Source organism: Molothrus ater, chromosome 28, assembly GCF_012460135.2.
Source record: "Molothrus ater isolate BHLD 08-10-18 breed brown headed cowbird chromosome 28, BPBGC_Mater_1.1, whole genome shotgun sequence".
NCBI classification, from domain to species: Eukaryota; Metazoa; Chordata; class Aves; order Passeriformes; family Icteridae; genus Molothrus; species Molothrus ater.
This window is the reverse complement of record NC_050505.2, coordinates 2195867-2217469: the sequence shown is the minus strand read 5'-3', so window position 1 is coordinate 2217469 and position 21603 is coordinate 2195867. Positions and strand designations below refer to the sequence as shown.

General features: G+C 55.7%; 2 protein-coding genes and 1 non-coding gene across 3 annotated transcripts; 1 reads left to right on the top strand and 2 right to left on the bottom strand.

Moving 5' to 3' along the window:
- Positions 1-4918: 4918 nt before the first annotated feature.
- LOC118695357 (small nucleolar RNA U13) lies at positions 4919-5012 on the bottom strand. Its single transcript, XR_004981521.1, has one exon. It is a non-coding gene; the product is annotated as a small nucleolar RNA U13 (small nucleolar RNA).
- Positions 5013-5397: 385 nt separating this feature from the next.
- TTI2 (TELO2 interacting protein 2) lies at positions 5398-11820 on the top strand. Its single transcript, XM_036396653.2, has 7 exons — positions 5398-6212; positions 7354-7540; positions 8721-8813; positions 9069-9253; positions 9855-9998; positions 10380-10542; positions 11684-11820. The coding sequence occupies exons 1-7, from the start codon at positions 5635-5637 to the stop codon at positions 11762-11764; spliced, it is 1431 nt and encodes a 476-aa protein (XP_036252546.1). The 5' UTR covers positions 5398-5634; the 3' UTR covers positions 11765-11820.
- Positions 11821-12355: 535 nt separating this feature from the next.
- Positions 12356-19640, bottom strand: MAK16 (MAK16 homolog). The gene is made up of 10 exons (XM_036396655.2): positions 19490-19640; positions 18581-18630; positions 17938-18047; positions 17010-17074; positions 15793-15944; positions 14682-14736; positions 14270-14344; positions 13315-13431; positions 13143-13199; positions 12356-12914 (listed from the first exon to the last, which is right to left on the bottom strand). Exons 1-10 carry the CDS (start codon positions 19502-19504, stop codon positions 12726-12728), a joined length of 885 nt encoding a protein of 294 aa, XP_036252548.1. The 5' UTR covers positions 19505-19640; the 3' UTR covers positions 12356-12725.
- Positions 19641-21603: the final 1963 nt, after the last annotated feature.

The following is a 21603-nucleotide window of genomic DNA, read 5'->3' as shown; positions in this document are numbered from 1 at the left end:
ATGGAACTCTGTGCGTTGTGTTTGAAGGCTGTCATGGTTTGACACTGGCACAATGCCAGTGCCCTCATGAAGATACCTTCTCCTTGGTTTCTGCTGTGAGATGTGACCAGGAATAAGCAAAGCAGGCTCTTACTTAGGGAAAAAGAACCAGAACTTTATTAACTATTCTACAACTACAGATAAAAAGGAACACACACACAGGGAAAATGAAAACTTCACAAGTGCATTTCCTCCTCCCCCCACCAAATTTCCAACCCAATACATTTGTTCTTCAAATCACCAACTCTCAGTCCAGCACCACCTTTTAGACAATCAATCTTCAGTTCATCAAGAGGAGAGGAGTCCTTCTTGTACCATGGGCTTCCCCTGGAAACACAGCTGAAGCCTCGTGTGTTTCTGTGTCACTCGTGGCACCGCCCGGAGTACATCTGCCGTCGTGACTTCTTCTTTTCCATGTCCAGTGCTCTCACCACTGAACACGGACCAAAACTGCTTCTAGGGTTGTCTTTTAAGGATGCTCTGTCCTGATCCAAAAAAGGCACAGTCTCTCCTTTGGGACACCTGTCCCCACAATCTCTCTTTTTGGGACACCTGTCCCCCCCATATTTTTTCACCCCCTGGGGCCGAGGGGCACCAACACTGAACCCTCTTGGTCCTGAGGCCATTGCCTCCCCCTAGAATGCAGTCTCTGTATCACAAGGAACATGGTTTTGTCCATGGCTATACAAAAAGAGTCCAGCAAAAGCCACTCCATCATCTCTTCCCACTAGGATTCTTCTCTATTCTTCTACTATCTCTCACTCGCCCAGACCTCTCTCACACTGGCCCATTTCTTCCTCATCTTCCACTCTATCTTCTAGGAAAAGTCAATGATCTGTAAAGTTCTCATTCTCCAAAAAGGGGTTAAAAGCTCCTACAAGCGGCCGGCTGAACCCCCCCTCTTCTCCGTCCCAGCCGTGCTGCCGGCGCAGGCCCATGTTTATCAAGCTTCAAGGTTACAGTCCCAGGCAGCGGCTCTCTCTCTCTCTCTCTCTGTGTCTCTCAGGGGGGGCTGCCCGATGGCTCCCAGTGTCTCTCTCTTTCTCTCTCTTCCACCTTTCCACCCCGGGGCTCAGGCCTACCTCTCTCGGCCACATGGCTTTCCCCTCCCCCTGCCCAGCCAGCAGCTGGGCCGGGGGAGAGACCCGAACTCTTTCCCGCCGGAAACCCAAGAGGACCCTCCCAGGGGAGAGCTCTGCTTTTAACTCCGTGTTCTCAGAGGCGTGTCCATGTCTCAATGGTCAGGTTAAATGCCAATATTAAAGTCTGAATATCCATTGGCCAAAAACACAGCATCTCAAAAAACACATTTCCTGTCAAACCACCACATTCTACTCTTCGCCTCTGAGAACACACTTTCTAAAATTATTAACAAAATTACAAAACACTTCAACACTTCTACAAAACAAGAAAACCTTCATCTCCAGATTTTACTATGCATCTACTTTAACTCAATACATGCTTTGTTCTTATTCTTCTTTGGTTCCATCTCACAGCTTTACTCACAACTTTATCTTATCACTCCCCCAAAATTCGATTTCCCGGTCAGGGAACCAAAAATGTCATGGTTTGACACTGGCACAATGCCAGTGCCCCCATGAAGATACCTTCTCCCTGGTTTCTGCTGTGAGATGTGACCAGGAATAAGCAAAGCAGGCTCTTACTTAGGGAAAAAGAACCAGAACTTTATTAACTATTCTACAACTACAGATAAAAAGGAACACACACACAGGGAAAATGAAAACTTCACAAGTGCATTTCCTCCTCCCCCCACCAAATTTCCAACCCAATACATTTGTTCTTCAAATCACCAACTCTCAGTCCAGCACCACCTTTTAGACAATCAATCTTCAGTTCATCAAGAAGAGAGGAGTCCTTCTTGTACCATGGGCTTCCCCTGGAAACACAGCTGAAGCCTCGTGTGTTTCTGTGTCACTCGTGGCACCGCCCGGAGTACATCTGCCGTCGTGACTTCTTCTTTTCCATGTCCAGTGCTCTCACCACTGAACACGGACCAAAACTGCTTCTAGGGTTGTCTTTTAAAGATGCTCTGTCCTGATCCAAAAAAGGCACAGTCTCTCCTTTGGGACACCTGTCCCCACAATCTCTCTTTTTGAGACACCTGTCCCCCCCATATTTTTTCACCCCCTGGAGCCGAGGAGCACCAACACTGAACCCTCTTAGTCCTGAGGCCATTGCCTCCCCCTAGAATGCAATCTCTGTATCACAAAGAACATAGTTTTGTCCATGGCTATACAAAAAGAGTCCAGCAAAAGCCACTCCATCATCTCTTCCCACTAAGATTCTTCTCTATTCTTCTACTATCTCTCACTCGCCCAGACCTCTCTCACACTAGCCCATTTCTTCCTCATCTTCCACTCTATCTTCTAAGAAAAGTCAATGATCTGTAAAGTTCTCATTCTCCAAAAAGGAGTTAAAAGCTCCTACAAGCGGCCGGCTGAACCCCCCCTCTTCTCCGTCCCAGCCGTGCTGCCGGCGCAGGCCCATGTTTATCAAGCTTCAAAGTTACAGTCCCAGGCAGCGGCTCTCTCTCTCTCTCTCTCTGTGTCTCTCAGAAGAGGCTGCCCGATGGCTCCCAGTGTCTCTCTCTTTCTCTCTCTTCCACCTTTCCACCCCAGAGCTCAAGCCTACCTCTCTCGGCCACATGGCTTTCCCCTCCCCCTGCCCAGCCAGCAGCTGGGCCGGGGGAGAGACCCGAACTCTTTCCCGCCGGAAACCCAAGAAGACCCTCCCAGGAGAGAGCTCTGCTTTTAACTCCGTGTTCTCAGAGGCGTGTCCATGTCTCAATGGTCAAGTTAAATGCCAATATTAAAGTCTGAATATCCATTGGCCAAAAACACAGCATCTCAAAAAACACATTTCCTGTCAAACCACCACAAAGGCTCACAAGCAGGTATTGTATTTGAAATAAGCAAGCATTGTTTAACCAAAGGTACCTGTGCTTACAGTGGTTGGATAGAACTACTGTCAATGTGCTTTTGCTTTGTGGGATTGGTCAAAACACTTATAAAGTGAGTTGTAATATTGAGTTCTGGGTCTGCTGCCTGGGATGTGAGCTGGTGGCATCTTCCCATTGTCATCACCATGGAATGAGGCTGATGCTGGAAAATCAAACAGCTCAAGGCACGTTCCCAGCAGTCCTGTCCTGTTTGTGATTTGTACACAGCCCCTGGCTGGTGACACTGAGTTGGCTGCACTGAGTTGTTTTTGTATCCCCGGAGCCCCCTGGGATCCCCACGGGGCTGAGGGATTGTCTGGGGACCTCTGCTGCTCACAGGGACCCCGGGATGTGTTCAAGTCTCTTTTCGCAGCCCAGCAGTCAAAGAAGGAGTCAGAGCTCTTCAGTTCTCATTCCCAAGGTTGTTTATTGTTTCTTATCCATAAAATTCTTTCTCTGCCCTGCCGAGGTCCATCCAGCAGGACAGACAGAGGCACACTGACACCCTCAGTTATCTTTTTATACTAAAAACTATGTGTACAATATTTACAATTCCTTCCCAATACCCATTACCTCTGTTAGACAGGGAGCTTCTACTCTAAACCAATCCCAAAAGTGCCACCATCACAGCAGAAGATGGAGGCCAAGAAGAAGAAGTAGAAAGGCTGGACACACCCAGATTCCTCCATCTTGCCCCCTGAACCCCCATTCTAAAAACCCCAAAAATCTATTTTTCACCCCATGACAAACTAATTATTATTCTACTTAGACTTTCATGCAGATGCTCATATAAGGTTGGTGATTTTTTCCATGGGTCATAATCAAAGCCAGAGGGGTCTTGGGCTCTGTGCCAGGGTCTCTGAGCCCCCTGGGAGGGGTTTGAGCAATCCAGGGCAGACAGGGATGTCCTGAATTCCAACTGGATTGTACAGTTTTGTGTCCAAAAAATTCTTAAATGGATGATTTTTAACCCATCTGAGCTGTGGGTGCTGCAGGGATGGGCCAGGGGAGGGGACACTGCTGGCTGTGACCCTTTAACGTGGTGACAAAGTGCCCAAAATACATCAAACTGCCCCCAAACTGTGCCCAAATCAGGGCAGGACCCCCTGAATCTTCCCAATTTCCCCGCTTTACACATATCTAAGAGATGATGACGTCAGTAGTGACATCACTGACCCCTCCAGGGCCGGCCGCTCCCCAGGCTGTGCCCACATCAGGGTGCACCCCTGGATTTGCCCATTCCCGATGATTTTTGACACGTACCGGAGAATGTGACATCAGCAGTGACATCACAGAGAGCCCAGGGGCTGTGCACGCCCCCCTTCATTTGCTCATTTCCACTGATTATCGACATGGGAAGGAGATGACGTGGCAGTGACGTCACAGAGCCAATCACCAGCACCTCACCCGCCGAGGGGATGACGTCAGCAGTGACGTCATGCACCCCATAACATCCTCCTACCTATTGAATTTCATGATTTTGACATAAGGAAATGATGTAGCAGTGACATCACAGAGCCAATCACCAGGCACCTCACATGGAGTATGGGTGACATCAGCAGTGACATCATACACCCCATAACATCTCCTAGCTATTGAATTTAGCTGGTTTTTACGTATGGGAATGACGTAGCAGTGACATCACAGACCCGATCACCAGGCACCTCACACGCCGAGGGGATGACGTCAGAAGTGACATCACACACCCCATGACATTTTTCTCGTTCTTGAATTTCACTTGTTTTGTTGCATGGGGATGGCATAGCAGCAACACGACTGAGCTGATCACCAGACAGCTCATGCAGTATGCAGATGACGTCAGCTGCAACGTCACCTCTAACACGTTCCTAGGCAGCCAACTCTCTGTTCTTGCTATACAGGCGGTAAAATGACGTCATGGTGACGTCAGGACCCCCCGGCGGTCAGATGGGACTGTGCAACGTCGTAACGCAGGGCGCACACATCACGCAGGCGCGTGCCACTCCCATTCATCATTTCCATGAACCGGAAGGATCACCAAAATGGCCGCCGCGCCCGAAGCTACCACCGCGCCACTGCTCTGCCGGCCACGGCGAGATCACTGCCCCACTCAGCTCTCCCCGGTTTTTCGTTTACCCCCTCTGAGCCGTTCTTCCCGTCCCTCTCGTTCCCGTTTTTTTCCGCTCCGCAGCGCCGCACGGCCGCTCTGCCGCGCTCCGCAGTCGGGAATTAGCGATGCAAATTTATGCGCGCAGAACCACGCCCTCCCCGCCGCCGGCTTTACGGCAAGCGGGAGTTTGCGACAGTACGCGCGCGTGGTGCGGGGGGCGGCGGCGCCGCGGTGACGGGACCGGGGGTGCTCGGGGGGTGTGTGAGGGGTCCCGGGGGTCTCTGAGAGATCCCGGGGTGCTCGGGGGTTTGTGAGGGATCCCAAGGGTGCTTGAGGGTCTCTGAGGAGAACCCGGGGGTCTGTGAGGGATCCCGGGATGCTCGGGATCTCTGAGGGGGTTCTGGGGGTGCTCGAGGGTCTCTGAGGGATCTCGGGGGTCTCCGAGGTGTCCCGGGGTCCCCTCTCCGCGCAGTTCGCCGCTGCCCCCAGCGATGTGTCCCTAGCGGGGTTCCAGGGCGGGCCGGTCCCGCGGTTCCCGTGCGAGGCCATGGCCGCCAGCAGCTCCAGCCGCATCCCGAGCCCGGAGCGGGGCCCTGTCGCTCCCTCGGCCGAGCAGGCGCTGCTGCGGGCCGGGCGGGCGCTGTGCGAGCGGCCCGGGGCGCTGCGGGAGCTGGGCGCGCTGCTGGAGGCGGCGGATGCCGCGGCGCTGGCCCGGCTGGCGGCGGCGCTGGGCGGGCTGGCGGCTCCGCCGCAACGGGAGCGGGACGGGGCCGAGCAGCCCGGCCGGGACACGGCGTTAGCGGCCGTGGCGGAGCGGGCGGAGCGCGTTGGCGCCGCGTTCCTGCTGCTCCTGCAGAAGCTGGAAGATGCCCGGAGCCAGGAGTCACCAGCGGTGGGGTCCATCCCGCGCCGGGTGCTGGGACACGCGTTCATCTTTGCTGTCACACACAAAGAGGAGAGGCCCTGGACCACGGCGAGGAGTCGGGCGGTGGCTCAGGAGGTGCTGGAGCGGCTGCTCCGGACTGCGGGCTGCGGGTCCGTGGAGGAATTCCTGCAGGGAAAGGAGGGGGATGAGGAAGGAAGATTCGGAGAGGTGATGAGGCTCCTGAAGCAGGAGTTAACCAAGTGAGTGGGGAGCAGAGTGTGGCGTGGTTGGATAGGAAATACTGGGAAATTTCTGAGGCTCAAAGAGATGATAAGTATGAAACCAGGAGCTTTACAAATGGAAGGTGTTGGGGGATGATTGTCAGGGTTTGCCGCCAGCTGAGAGCCTCGGGTGGAGGGGAAATGAGCACTGTGGTGGCTCAGGAGCTGCTGGAGCGGCTGCTCCAGGCTGCGGGTCCGTGGAGGAATTCCTGCAGGGAAAGGAGGGGGATGAGGAAGGAAGATTCGGAGAGGTGATGGGGCTCCTGAAGCAGGAGTTAACCAAGTGAGTGGGGAGCAGAGTGCGGCGTGGTTGGAGGGTGTCTGTGGGAAATACTGGGAAATTTGACACTCAAGAGATGAGAAGTATGAAACCAGGAGCTTTATAAATGGAAGGTGTCGGGATCTCTGCTGCTCAGAGTAGCCTCGAAAAAAGTTCCAAAGTCTCTTTGCCCAGCCCAGCACTTGAAGAAGGAGTCAGGGCTCTTCATTTCTCAGTCTCAAGGTTGTTTATTGTTCTTATCTATAAAAAATTTTCTCCTGCCCTGCCGAGGTCCGTCCAGCAGGACAGTTCCAGGCACTCTGCCTGCCCCCAGGGCAGGGTTATGTCTTTATACTAAAAACTACGTGTACAATGTTTACAATTCCTTCCCAATACCCATCACCTATGTTAGACACTGAGCTTCTACTCTAAACCAATCCCAAAGTGCCACCATCACAGCAGAAGATGGAGGCCAAGAAGAAGAAGGAGAAAGGCTGGACACACCCAGTTCCCTTCATCTTGCCTCCTGAACCCCCATACCAAAAACCCTAAAATCTACTTTTCCACCCTGTGATAACTGCACTAATATTCTACTTAATCTGTTGTTGCTTGCTGATCTTCATACAAGGTTGGTAATTTGCTCCATGGGTCATAATCAAACCCACGGGGGCATTTTGGGCTCTGTGCCAGGGTCTCTGAGCCCCCTGGCAGGGTCTGGGCTGCTCAGGACAGCCAGAGGGATCCCTGGCTCCTGACAGGAAGGTGTTGGGGGATCATTGTCAGGGTTTGCCGCCGGCCGAGAGCCTCAAGTGGAGGGGAAATGAGCACTGCGTGTTCCCTGAGCTGTGCCTGTCTCTCCAGAGACACCTGGAAGTGTAACCCTGCCTCCAAGGACGTGTTCTCCTGGTCTCTGCTCCGTGTCAGCTGGCCCCGGCTGTGCCCGCACCTGGAGCGGGTCCTGCCGCCCGCGCTGCTCCTCTCCGACGACTTCCAGGAGGAGAACAAAGTGCTGGGCGTGCGCTGCCTGCACCACATCGTCCTCAACGTGGTGAGGAAGGGAGGGCGTGGAGCCCCCTGCGGCCGCTGTGTGACGGGAGGGGCGATCACGGAATGTCCTGAGCTGGGAGGGACCCACAGGGACCCGAGTCCCAGCCCTGGCCCTGCGCAGACCCCACAACCATCTCATCCTGGAGCTCGGGCAGCCTCGAGGCCGTGCCCGTTCCCTGGGCAGTGCCCAGCACCCTCTGGGCAAAGAACCTGTCCCTAAAATCCAGCCTGACCCTGCCCTGACACAGTTCCACCTGTGGGTCAGGTTCCTAACTTCTCTTCCTGGTGAATGGCAGGGTTTAATCTGCATTTCCTGCAGTTCCCCAGACTCTGGGAAGGCCATGGCAGAGTTTAACCTGCATTTCCTGCAGTTCTTCACACCTCCCAAGCTTCAGGAAGACCATGGCAGGGTTTAACTTGCAGTTCCAGCAGTTCCCCAGACACTGGGAGGGCCATGACAGGGTTTAACCTGCATTTCCAGCAGTTCCTCACACCTTGCAGGCTTTGGGAAGGCCATGGCAGGCTTTAACCTGCATTTCCTCACACTCCTCCAGGCTTTGGGAGGTTTAACCTGCATTTCCAGCAGTTCCCCAGACTCTGGGAAGGCCATGGCAGGGTTTAACCTGCACTTCCTGCTGTTCCCCACACTCCCCAGGCTTTGGGAAGGCCATGGCAGGGTTTAATCTGCATTTCCTGCAGTTCCTCAGACTCTGGGAAGGCCATGGCAGGGTTTAACCTGCATTTCCTGCAGTTCTTCACACCTCCCAAGCTTCAGGAAGACCATGGTAGGGTTTAACTTGCAGTTCCAGCAGTTCCCCAGACTCTGGGAAGGCCATGGCAGGGTTTAACCTGCATTTCCTGCATTTCCTCACACTCCTCCAGGCTTTGGGAGGTTTAACCTGCATTTCCAGCAGTTTTTTACACTCCCCAGGCTTTGGGAAGGCCATGGCAGGGTTTAACCTGCATTTCCTCACACTCCTCCAGGCTTTGGGAGGTTTAACCTGCATTTCCAGCAGTTCCCCAGGCTTTGGGAAGGCCATGGCAGGCTTTAACCTGAATTTCCTGCATTTCCTCGCACTCCTGCAGGCTTTGGGAGGTTTAACCTGCATTTCCAGCAGTTCCTCGCAGGGCTGAGGGTTCTGTGCTGCCCAGCAGTGATGTCCTGCTCTCTGTTGTTGCAGCCAGGAGCGGATCTGTGCCAGTTCAACAGGGCCCAGGTGGTTTTCCACGCCCTCTACAACCACCTCTACTCACGGGAGGCTCCTCTCATCCAGGTAGGACGGGGCTGCCCTGGGCTTTGGGGGGCCCTGGGGTGCAGGGAGCCCCTCAGGTTCAGGCAGGAGGCTGAGCCTGTCCCTGTCACCAGGGAATAGATTGCAGGAAAACACCACAGAGGGAGGAGCTGCTCCCTCCTGCCCGTTCCAGGTGGGCAGGGAACGGCTTTGAAGCACCCAGCTGAGCCACGGGGTTGGGGTTGGTTGTGCTTTGGAGAGAACAGGAGCTCAGAGTCCCCGCTGTCCCCAAACCAGGCGGTGCTGCTGTGCCTGCTGGACCTGCTGCCCGTGCTGGAGCGATGCCAGCGGCGCCAGGGCCAGCCCAGGGCCACCTCCCCCTGGGACCAGGTGCTGCAGCTGCTGCTGACCCACATGGAGGCCGAGCACCGGCTGGCGCTGCGCAGGGTCTACGCAGGGAGCCTGCCTGCCTTTGTCACCAGGTGAGACACGGGGACAGGGCCACCTGAGCACCTTCCTGAGGAGTGGGAGCTGCACCTGGGGCCGTGCCCACCTTCCTGAGGGGTGGGAGCTGCACCTGGGGCTGTGCCCACTTTCCCAAAGGGGTGGGAGCTGCACCTGGGCTGTGCACACCTGCCTGAGGGATGGGAGCTGCACCTGGGGCTGTGCCCACCTTCCCAAAGGGGTGGGAGCTGCACCTGGGGCACTGCCCACCTTCCCAAAGGGGTGGGAGCTGCACCTGGGGCCGTGCCCACCTTCCTCAGGGGGTGGGAGCACAGGGATGGGCCCTGGGCTTGGTATCCAAGGGTTGGTTCCCCCCTCAGGGTGTTTTTAGGATTCAGGGGATCTGTCCCCCCTACTCAGGGTGTGTTTTTGGGATCTAGGGGATTATCCTTCCCCCTCAGGGTGTTTTTGGGATCCAGGGAATTATCCTCCCCCCTCAGGGTGTTTTGGGATCCAGGGGATCTGTCCCCCCTACTCAGGGTGTGGTTTTGGGATCTAGGGGATTATCCTTCCCCCTCAGGGTGTTTTTGGGATCCAGGGGATCAATCCTCCCTCCTCAGGGTGTGTTTGTGCTCCCAGACTCGGCATCCTCATCGTGAGGCACCTGAAGAGGCTGGAACGAGTCATCCTGGGCTACCTGGAGGTCTCTGATGGCCCCGGGGAAGAGGCCAGGCTGGGAATCCTGCAGGCTCTGCAGTGCACCATAGAGCACGCCTGGCCCAGGTACCACAAAAGCTGGCCTGACATGAATGTTTCATTCCTACCCTGAATGTTCCCACTTTAAAACCCAAAGTTACTTTTTCTTCAGGAAAAGCCCTGAAATCCTGAGGGAAAATTGTCCCACTGGCATTATTGAAAAACGTGGCTCCAAAATTAAGCTGGGGCCTCATTTTGACCCAACTTGTGCTGTTCCAAAAGCATAAATTGAACCACCATGGAGTAAACCCTGTGCTGTGGGCTGGGCTGTGCAGTGCCAGCATCCCCAACACCATCCCTGATTCCTGCCTGTCCGGGGCTGTCCTGGCAGCAATCCTGCCCCAGAGCAGCCCCAGGCTGTGCTGTCCCTGCCTGGGGAGGCTTTGGGATGAGCTCTTTCCCTTGCAGGATGCCCTGCAGGCTCCCCGTGCTCCTCAAGGCCCTGCTGAGGCTGCTCTGGGACGTTCACAGCGATCAGGGCCCGACCCCTGAGCCTGTCAGGGCTGCTCTGCTGCACGGGGCCACCCAGTGCCTCATCCTGCTGGACCACTGCTGCCAGGGCCAGGTCAAGGTGAGCCAGGGCTCCCTGGGGCTGCTGGGGACAGGTCAAAGTGAGACAGAGCTCCCTGGGGCTATCAGGGCCAGGTCAAGGTGAGCCAGGGCTCCCTGGGGCTGCCAGGGCCAGGTCAAGGTGGGTCAGGGCTCCCTGGGGCTGCCAGGGCCAGGTCAAGGTGGGTCAGGGCTCCCTGGGGCTGTCAGGGCTCTCTGCTGGCTGTTAGAGCTCTCTCGTGGCTATCAGGGCCAGGTCAAGGTGAGCCAGGGCTCCCTGGGGCTGCCAGGGCCAGGTCAAGGTGAGCCAGGGCTCCCTGGGGCTGCCAGGGCCAGGTCAAGGTGAGCCAGGGCTCCCTGGGGCTGCCAGGGCCAGGTCAAGGTGGGCCAGGGCTCCTTGGTGGCTTTCAGGGCTCCCTGGGGCTGCCGGGGACAGGTCAAGGTGAGTGAGGGTTCCCTGGGGCTGCCAGGGCTCTCAGGGCCCCTTGGTGGCTCTCAGGGCCCCTTGGTGGCTGCCAGGGCCCCTTGGTGGCTGCCAGGGCCAGGTCAAGGTGACTGAGGGTTCCCTGGTGGCTCTCAGGGCCCCTTGGTGGCTCTCAGAGCTCCCTGGTGGCTCTCAGGGCCCCTTGGTGGCTCTCAGAGCTCCCTGGTGGCTCTCAGGGCTCTTTGGTGGCTCTCAGAGCCCCTTGGTGGCTCTCAGGGCCCCTTGGTGGCTCTCAGAGCTCCCTGGTGGCTCTCAGAGCTCCCTGGTGGCTCTCAGGGCCCCTTGGTGGCTCTCAGAGCTCTCTGGTGGCTCTCAGAGCTCCCTGGTGGCTCTCAGGGCCCCTTGGTGGCTCTCAGAGCTCCCTGGTGGCTCTCAGAGCTCCCTGGTGGCTCTCAGGGCCCCTTGGTGGCTCTCAGGGCCAGGTTAAGGTGAGTGAGGGTTCCTTGGTGGCTCTCAGGGCCCCTTGGTGGCTCTCAGAGCTCTCTGGTGGCTCTCAGGGCCCCTTGGTGGCTTCCAGGCCCCTCTTCCCCCTCAGCCCAGCAGGAGTTTGGGTCCCCCCTCCCCAGCAGCGGTGCTGAGGGACTCGGGAGCTGTTGCTGGATGGGCTCAGTGTGGGCTGGCCAGGGTGGGTGGCACCATCAGTGCCAGGGCTCTGGCAGTGCTGCTCTGCTCCCTGCAGGTGCTGCTGGCAGGGCTGCACAGCAGCTGTGAGGAGAAGAGGCTGCAGGAGTGCTTCAGGAAGGTGCAGGAGAGCACCTGAGGTGTCTGACACTGCTCAGCCCCTTTTGTACAATAAAAATGTTGTGTTTATTTAAAGTTCTGTCCTTCTGTCCCACCTGCGAGCCCTACACCAGACAGAGGGGACAGGGGCACCTGGGGCTGTGCCCACCTTCCTTAGGGTCTGGGAGCTGCACCTGGGGCCGTGCCTGAGGGGTGGGAGCTGCACCTGGGGCTGTGCCCACCTTCCTGAGGGGTGGGAGCTGCACCTGGGGCCGTGCCCACCTTCCTGAGGGGGTGGGAGCTGCACCTGGGGCCGTGCCCACCTTCCCAAAGGGGTGGGAGCTGCACCTGGGGCTCTGCCCACCTTCCTGAGGGGTGGGAGCTGCACCTGGGGCCGTGCCCACCTTCCTGAGGGGTGGGAGCTGCACCTGGGGCTGTGCCCACCTTCCTGAGGGGTGGGAGCACAGGGATGGGCCCCGGGCCTGGTACCCAAGGGTTGGCTTGGGCTCTGTGCCAGGGCTCTGGCAGTGCTGCTCTGCTCCCTGCAGGTGCTGCTGCCAGGGCTGCACAGCAGCTGTGAGGAGAACAGGCTGCAGGAGAGCACCTGAGGTGCCTGACACTGCTCAGCTGCTTTTGTACAATAAAATTCTTGGTTTTATTTAAAGTTCTGTCGTTCTTGTCCCACCTCTGAGCCCTACACCTCCCCCAGACACAGCTGAGCTTTCCCCAGCCTTGCAGGGAGCAGCAGGGCCCTTCCTGGAGCAGAGGCTGGGCTCATCTTTTTGAGGTTGCAGAGGAGGTGGGAGATGTTCCTTTGAGCTGGGCTTCACCCAGCTGTACAAACTCACTGCAGCTGCCTGGGCTCGGGGCACAAAGCCCAGAACATGCCTGCAGTATCAAACCAGGCTCCTGTGAGGGCTGGGAGGTGGGTGACAGATGCTGCAGTCACACTCTGGAGGCACATCTGGAGTTCAGTCAGTACCACATGGGATCAGGAGGGCTCAGGCTGTTTTTGTCTTGGTGCTGGGCTCTGTCTCCTCCTCGTACTCTATCTCGATGTGGGGACGTTTTCTCCTGGCTGGGCCCTTCAGGGGCGTTTTCCCTTTAGATTTGGAGTGGGAGGCTTTCTCCTCCTCTTCTTCCTCCTCTTCCTGCTCCTCTTCACTGCTTGTCTCCAGTTTATCCATGTCCTGAGGAAGAATTGAGTGAGCAGAGTGATGTCAGGGCAGGTTGTGTAACTAAGCCTCCTCCTTCCCCAAAATCACCTCCTTACCATCCCACTCAGAGCTGGGCTGGGCTCCCACTGCACAATTCTCTTCCACAGCTGATTTTGCTGCCTCTTACCCCTCCCCAGAGGCACCCAGGGGTGCAGGTGCCCCTGCAGCTCAGCCTCAGTTGGGCCCTGGTGCTTCACCCACCTCAAAGTCGCTGAGCTCGCTGTCCTCTGCTTCCACAAACTCCCTCTTATCCACGTCCTGCAAGGAACAGAGGCAGGGACTGAGCACTGCAGTGTCATGGAAGAGCCACCAAAAGGCTCTTCTGAGTTGTTCTCAGCCCAGCTCAGCACCAAAGCAGGGCTGGAAGCTTTACCTCATCATCATCCTCATCTTCTTCCCTCTCTGCATCCGACTCGCTCTCGCTCTCTGCGTCTTGCTGCTGCAGGGCCTTGTCAAAGGCGTGGATGGGGAAGTTGTAAATGTCTCCATACTGAAAGGAAAATTGGCATTTTCCATGAGCCACAGGAGGAGGAAGATGCACTTTGGGCTGGGGGGGCACTGACAGCCTGCATGGGGCAGCATCAGACTGAGGTGTGGATCAGCCCCTTCCCAGCTGAGCCCACGCTCCTGCACAGCACAGGAGGGAGCCCTCATGTTTGGGGAGCCCTCGTGTTTGGGGGGAGCCCTCGTGTTTGGGGAGCCCTCGTGTTTGGGGAGCCCTCGTGTTTGGGGGAGCCCTCGTGTTTTGGGGCTCCCTGTGCACAAGAGGGGAGTCTTCATGTTTTAGGGCTCCCTGTATTTTGGGGAGTCCTCATGTTTTTGGGCTCCTTGTGTACTGGAGAAGAGGGCAGCCCTCATGTTTTGGGGCTCCCTGTGCACAGGACAGGAGGGGAGCCTTCGTGTTTTGGGGCTCCCTGTGTTTTGGGAAGCCCTCATGTTTTGGGGCTGCATGTGCACAAGAGGGGAGTCTTCATGTTTTGGGGCTCTCTGTGCACAGAGCAGGAGGGAAGCCCTCGTGTTTCGGGGCTCCCTGTGCACAGAACAGGGGAGCAGCCCTCATGTTTTGGGGCTCCCTGTGTTTTGGGAAGCCCTCGTGTTTTGGGGCTCCCTGTGTTTTGGGGCTCCCTGTGCACAGAGCAGGAGGGCGGCCCTCATGTTTTGGGGCTCCCTATGCACAGGACAGGAGGGGAGCACTTGTCTTTTGGGGAGCCCTCGTGTTTTGGGGCTCCCTGTGTTTTGGGGTTCCCTGTGCACAAGAGCGGAGCCCTCATGTTTTGGGGTTCCCTGTGTGTTGGGGAGCCAGGCATCCCCCAGGGCAGCTCCCTCACCGTGTCCTGCTTCAGCCTTTCCAGCAGCTCCTTCTCGATGGCGTTGTCCAGCTGGGCAGCGATCAGGGCTTTCTCCTAGGGAACACAGAGCAGCTGGGTGAGCGCCAGGGGCAGTGGGGACAGCAGCAGTGGCACGAGGTGACACGGGGCACTCGAGGTGACACAGGGGCAGTGGCACGAGGTGACACGGGGCACTCAAGGTGACACAGGGCACTCAAGGTGACACAGGGCCAGTGGCACGAGGTGACACAGGGGCAGTGGCACGAGGTGACACAGGGCACTCGAGGTGACACAGGGCACTCGAGGTGACACAGGAGCAGTGGCACAAGGTGACACAGGGGCAGTGGCACGAGGTGACACAGGGCACTCGAGGTGACACGGGGCACTCGAGGTGACACGGGGCACTCGTTACCTCCCGCCTGTTCTCGCGCCTCTCGATCTTCCTGCGCAGCGGGACGAGCTTCCTCCTGCAGGGAGGAACGGGGAACGTCACAGCCCTGGCAGGCAGCACCAGCAGCAGCTGCACGTTCCAAACCTCCTGAGGTGGGGGTGCCTCAGGATAAGGAAGATCTAAAGCCGGTAGGGAGCATCCAAAGGATGGGGAAGGGTCTGGAGGGGCAGCTCCTCCCGAGGGACAGCTCTGATCTCGGCTCTGTGGGACAGGGAATGGCTGGAGCTGTGGCAGGGCAGGCTCAGCCTGGATTTTAGGGGAAGATTCTTCCCCCAGAGGGTGCTGGGCACTGCCCCCAGGGAATGGGCATGGCCCAGGGGCTGCCAGAGCTCCAAGATGGACACTGCCCCCAGGGATGGACAGTGGGGTTGTTGGGGGTCTGTGCAGGGCCAGGAGTTGGGATCAACGACCCCTGGGGGTCCCTCCAGCTCAGGACATTCCCTCAGTGCATTTCTACACTGCAGTCCTGCAGCCAGGGATGCACAAGTGGGGTTTTTGGGGGGCCTTGTGGCTCCCTCCAGCTCAGCACAATCCCTCAGTGCATTTCTACACTGCAGTCCTGCAGCCAGGGATGCACAGGTGGGGTTTTTTTGGGGGTCTTGTGGGTCCCTCCAGCTCAGGACATTCCCTCAGTGCATTCCTACCCTGCATTCCTGCAGCCAGGGATGCACAGGTGGGGTTTTTTTTGGGGGTCCCTCCAGCTCAGGACATTCCCTCAGTGCATTTCTACACTGCAGTCCTGCAGCCAGGGATGCACAGGTGGGGATTTTTGGGGGTCTTGTGGGTCCCTCCAGCTCAGGACATTCCCTCAGTGCATTCCTACCCTGCATTCCTGCAGCCAGGGATGCACAGGTGGGGATTTTTGGGGGTCTTGTGGGTCCCTCCAGCTCAGGACATTCCCTCAGTGCATTTCTACCCTGCAGTCCTGCAGCTCATCCATGTCAGATCCATCTAAACCCCTCAGGAAAACGGGACCAGCTCTGTGTCCCAGCAGCACCAGCAGCTCAGGAGAGGGGCAGTGGCTCCAGAGGCCACCAGAGGTCACTGCCATGGTCCCTGCCGTGTCCCTTACTGCCTCTTGAGGGTCAGCTTGCGGATGCGGATCAGGTACTGCGTGATCTTGGTGAATCTCTGCTTGCACTTGTGCCGGATGAAGCGGGGCCAGTAGATGAGGTTCTCATCGATCTCCTCCAGAGCCTTCTCGTAGTTCTTGCTCAGCAGCACCTGCAGGGACAGGGGAAGGGCTGGGTGACAGAGCAGGACAAAAAAGGGACGTTTGGGGAGGGGCTGCATGGCCCCCAGAATCACGGGATTGTTAAGGAAAAGCCATCCAAGGTGGTCCCCACCTTGTCCCCATCCCCGAGCACTGAGTGCCACCCCCAGGATGGGGATTCCAAACCTCCCTGGGCAGTGCCATGTGGAAGGGGCTAACAGCAGGCCTGTCAGCTAAAGGAGCAAGAAGAAGCTGACAAGGAGCTCTCTCTCTCCAAGGCTGTAACCAAGGAGACAAGAGGAGTGAGGAACTGAAGAAAGATAAGAAGAGAACTTTGCAGCTGGATGAAGTATTTTCAGAAAGTTAGCTGAAGCCACTGTAACTTTTCACCAATGGTGTTATGTTGATTTATTTATTGTGGCCAATAGCTAGGGTAGAAGAAGTATACACAATTAGAAAGTGTATGAAAGGTCAGCCATGTTCAATAATAAAGAGTTGCTGTCTGAGACTGCTTGTGGTCTCTGCTTTGTGTCGTGACTGCCTCGACAAGGACAGTTCTATGCCATGGACATATTTTATGAAAAATCTTTTCATTAGGACTTTTTCTCCTGGGAAGCTGAGAGGCTTCAGAAATGAAATGTAAACAATAATTATCTGCTGCTGTGGAATGCAATGGGTGCATCTTTGATTGGTTTCTAATTAATAGTCAATCACAGTCCAGCTGTCTCAGACTCTCTGGTCAGTCACAAGATTTTATTATCATTCCTTTCTATTCCTTGCAAGCCTTCTGATGAAATCCTTTCTTCTCTTCTTTTAGCATAGTTTTAATATATAATTTTCTTTTCATATAATATCTATCATAAAATAATAAATCAGCCTTCTGAAACATGGGAGTCAAGATTCTCATCTCTTCCCTCATCCTGAGAGCCCTGAGAACACCAGCACAGTTCCATGCCTGAGCAGCCTTTCCATGGAGAAATTCCTGCTGCTGCCCACCCTGTCCCTCCCCTGGAACAGCCTCCCTGCCCCCTGTGGGGACCCCAGGGCTGCTGTCCCTGCTGTGTCCCCGAGCTCACCCGTTCCCAGAGGCGCCGGGGAAACGCCGCCCGCTCGATGGTCTTCATGTAGAGGTAACAGCGACCTGGGGAAAACAGGGGAGGTGGAAAATGCCTGTTTTATACCTGGCTGTTCACAAATATTCAAATGAATATTGTCTGTGTTGTGTTAGAAAGTGATTCATTCTCGTAAGTAGAGTGTTAAATATAGTTTTAGGTTATAACATAATGTTAAAATAGAAACGATGCTATGTAAGATACTTTTTTAAAGAAAGGACTTGCACTGAGATAGCAGCCACAGGACACCTGAATCTTTCAGAGAAAGAGAATTTATTGCTCCGTTATCAGAAGAAACGAACTTTTTCCTGCCTCGCTCAGTTAGGATTCAGAGGAAGAAGCTGACACTGCCCAGACAGAATCCTGTGTTTGAATGGAATTTATGCACCATGGATGAGGTGTATGAATGTGCAACAGGCTGTTGCTTTTAAGGGTTAATCCTCTGTTAATGTGGGTCCTTTCTCAGGTTTATTTTGCCCAGAAAGAGGTACCTGGACTGTCCCCAACTCTTTGTATGTATTGTCTCATATTGTCCTAAATCCTAATTGTCCAAATTATTATTACTCTAATTATATTACTATTTTTATAACCATTTTATTACTATTAAACTTTTAAAAAAAATTTTAAAAACAAGTGCTTGGTGTTTTTCACAGGGAACAAACCCCCTGAGCCCCTCCCCAGAGCCAGGCTGCCCTCAGGCAGCACCACCCACCCCTCCCTGCCCGCTGCATCCCAGCCCCATGCAGGCCGGAAAAGATCAAATCCAAACTTCGATCCCCAGTGCCACATCCCAGCATTCCCATGGCACCTCAAGGACTGGGGACTCCAAACCCCTCCTGGGGGCCCTTTTCAAGGCCTGATGCCCTTTCCATGCAGGAATCCCTGCTCCCACCTTTCTCCTCCCGGACCGTGGCGTACTGGCTGTTGGCCAGCGGGCAGGAGGAGCGGTTGCACAGCCCCGTCAGGTTGTACTCGTTCCTGCAGAAATTCTGCGTTTTGGTGCTGCAAAAAAAGGGACAGGGAATCCATGAGGGGAGGGCAGGAACACCCCACCGCTCCCAGCCTCTGTGACTCTCGCATGTGGTGGCACAGAGGGGACACTTTAGTATAGGAGAGGTGGCCTTTGAGTCCTAGCAAAACAGAAGTTTTGTACTTGAATATCTGTGTAGAGGCTTTGCCCTGGGAGGTCCTGGTTGCCCTTGATGGGCTGCAGCTGCCATGTCCTTAATTGGGCTGCAGCTGTGACCAATGAAGAGAACTGGGATAAAAGGGGGTGGTTTAGCCAGTCAGGGAGAGCCTTGAAGGAGCCCTGAACTGGGAAAGAACAGCATGCAGAAGAAGGAGTCTGTGCTGTGAAGATCTGCAGCCATAAGAATGCACTGAGGAGGTACGGACTTTAGAAATCTGATAACAACAGTATCAGATGTTGTATGATGTATGGGACTCTAGAAATAGAACAACAACACTTTAGGGGGTACCCGAGCACCGAGCTGGACCCCCCAAAGTCCCCACCCCACCGTGTCCCCCAGACTCACGTCATCTTGTAGGAGCAGAACTGCCTGTTCCCCAGCATGCTCCAGACAACCTGCAGGGGACACAAACAGCGGTGACCTCATTTATCATCCCCACAAAAACCCCTCCAACAACCACTCTCCATGAAAATAACTGCCCTGATCATAACAGGCCTAGGCAGCACTTTAGCCTGAGAAATTTCAAAAATAGCTCAAACACTCATCCTCACAAAGCAAACTCCTCTCTCAAACTTCTCCTAGGATACTTTAACCCTTTAATCCACTGCCTAAGCATAACTAACTTCCTCAACAGAGAACAAAACATTGCCTCTCACCTAATTGAGCTCTCCTGATACAAAATACAAAAAGCCCAGAAGGACCAGCCAAGCTGCAACTAATAGCAACCAAAGCTGCCACCACCCTCCACTCCGGCCTAATCAAAGCTTACTTAGGATCATTCGCTTTATCCGTCCTCATCATCCTCATATCCACATAGAGAAACAACCAGTGGCCCTCAACCTTCATAAAAACCATCAAATCCTGAAAATCACCCACGACGCCCTAATCGACCTCCCAGCACCATCAAATACCTTAACACGATGAAACACCGTGACACCCCTCACCCGCGTGTCCCTGCCAGCTCCGGCAGCTGACGGGGGACACCCCACAAACATTGGGGTTTGCTCGGTGTCCCCCGGCCGGGAGAGCGCCCGGGCACAGCACGAGTGCTGCTGCCAAGTCCCCATTCACACTCCCGGTGTCCCCGGAGCCACAGCCGCGCTGAGGACACACAGGGGACCCCCGGTGCCCCGGTCCCCTCACACCCGCGCTGGGCACACGCAGGGAACCCCCGGCCACGTGAGGCGGGCGCACGGCCGGGCCCGGCGGCGGGGCAGACGTTTGATACGGGGCCGAAAGAACGGTGGGACTCACATCGTCGGAATGCATGGTGGCGGTGACAGAGGTGGCGGCGGTGACACAGACGGCGGTGGCGGTGACAGAGGTGACAGCGGTGGCGGTGACAGCGGGCACTGACGGCGGTGAGGGTGCCGGCCGCGCGGTCTAGGGCGCCGCCATTACAGGAAAGGGCGGGGCCCTCCAAGTCTCGCGAGAGCGGCGGCCCTGAGGGAGAGGAAAAGGGCGGGAAGGAGGGCGGGCCGCGCTGTCATGGCGGCCGCGCCCCCTCAGGGCGAAGAGCCCACAAAGTCTCACTCAAAGAGACGCTGAGGGAGACAGGCAATAAAGACCCACAGTTTAACCTGTTCCCTTTCCCTGCCGTGCAGAGCAGAGGAAAAGAGGAAAATGTTCTTACCCCGGCACCCGGCTGGGAGCGTGGAGCCGCTGCCGCCGCGCCGAGCACTGCTCGCACCGGGATTTGCGGTTCCCGTCGGCAGCGAGGGGAGGAGCGGCCCCGGCCCCGCAGGTGTCCCCGGAGCCTCGCTGGTGTCCGGGAGCGACAGCGGGGCCGGGCCGGGGGGGCAGGAACGGAGATCCGAGCTCCGGGCTCGGGCGGGGCTGAGCCCTCCCGGGACACCGGGAACCCCGCCGGGATGGGTATCGGGAACCGGGAATTCCCGATCACCGGGAATCCCGCCGGGATCGGGCACAGGGAACAGGGAATCCTGCAGGGATGGGGCACCGGGAACCGGGAATTCCCGAGCACCGGGAATCCCACTGGGATGGGGCACCAGGCACCGGGAGTCCTGCTGGGATCGGGCACTGGGAATCCCGCCGGGAGGGGGCACATGGCTCGGGATTCCCAAGCATCAAAATTCCTGCCGGGATCAGGCACCCAGCCCGGGATTCCTGCCAGGATGGGGGCACCCGGCCTGCGAATCCTGAGCACCGAAATTCCTGCTGGGATGGGGCACCTGGCCCAGGATTCCCGGGATTTCAGAACACCGGGATTCCCGCCTGGATCAGGGCACCTGTCTCGGGATTGGCACCCGCAGGTTTTGGTCCCTCCTGACCTCGGGGCTCTCTCCTGCCCTGGGATGCTCTCCCTGCCTTTTCCAGGCCGGCTCCTCCCTGGCAGAGCTGGAAAATCCCCCAGACCTGGCGAGGTTTTGCAGTGGGGCTCTCTCTGTCCTTCCATCATTCCTATTTTCCTAAACTTCTGACACTTGGCTCCGTGATTCCCTTTCAAAGCCCAAACCAAGGCTGTTGGGGAAGATGGAACAGGAAAGCCTTATCAATATGATTGTCTGGCAAAAGATTTTGAGAATATGGAAACTATAAGTGAGATGGAAATGAAAGCAGCTTTAAGATACCTCAGTTACTGAACAACTGGAAAACAATGGTGTGGCTGGCTGAAGGTGATCCCCTTTTGATGGAACAACACCCTCTGCTTGCAGACAGCTTAAAATGTTAAAATGTTAATACAGCACTAATAACACAACACAATACAGGTAGTAAATATCTGCTTAGAGCCATTTAATCTGCACTTTTCACAGCGGGGCAGCAGCACCATCTGCTGAGGGAGTGTGGAGCTGTCACTGTCATTTTTTGTGGAAAAATCCTCTTTGCCCAGGGCTTTGCTCCTGGGAAGATGAGAAGCCTCAGAGAAAAAGGAAAACAATAATTATCTCATTGCTTCTCCTGTGTTTTGCTGCTTTGGAGTGTGGTTGGACATTGTTTATCCAACTTGTGAATTCTTTTAACTTAATGGTCCGGCTGTGTCAGACTCTGGAGAGTTACAAGTTTTCATTATTATCTTTTAGCCTTGTGTCTGAATTTTTCCTGTATTCTTTAGTATAGTTTTGTATAGCATTCTTTAATATAATATAATTTAATATCATAAAATAATAAATCAGCCTTCTGAGAACATGGAGTCAGATTCTCAATTCCTCCTTCATCCTGGGGATCCTGCAAACTCAACAGAAGGCTCCCAATTCTCCTTCACCTTCCCCTTTTTTTTCCTTTTCCCCTCCTGTTTTTTCTGCATTTAACCCTTTCTGTGGAGTTATCTGTTCTGTTTGCTGCCCCCTCGGGAGGTTTCCTGTCTCTCTGCCTCCTTGCTGCCCCAGGCAGAATCACCCAGATCTCTT

Excerpts from the sequence above, each read along its gene's own strand:
- TTI2 (XM_036396653.2), top strand. The coding sequence starts at position 5,635 with ATGGCCGCCAGCAGCTCCAGCCGCATCCCGAGCCCGGAGCGGGGCCCT. Across the intron at positions 7,541-8,720 it reads ACCACATCGTCCTCAACGTG|CCAGGAGCGGATCTGTGCCA; the intron begins GTGAGGAAGGGA and ends CTGTTGTTGCAG. Across the intron at positions 9,999-10,379 it reads ATAGAGCACGCCTGGCCCAG|GATGCCCTGCAGGCTCCCCG; the intron begins GTACCACAAAAG and ends TTTCCCTTGCAG.
- MAK16 (XM_036396655.2), bottom strand. Across the intron at positions 17,075-17,937 it reads CACGGTCCGGGAGGAGAAAG|GTCGCTGTTACCTCTACATG; the intron begins GTGGGAGCAGGG and ends TGTTTTCCCCAG. Across the intron at positions 14,345-14,681 it reads GGCGCGAGAACAGGCGGGAG|GAGAAAGCCCTGATCGCTGC; the intron begins GTAACGAGTGCC and ends TGTGTTCCCTAG.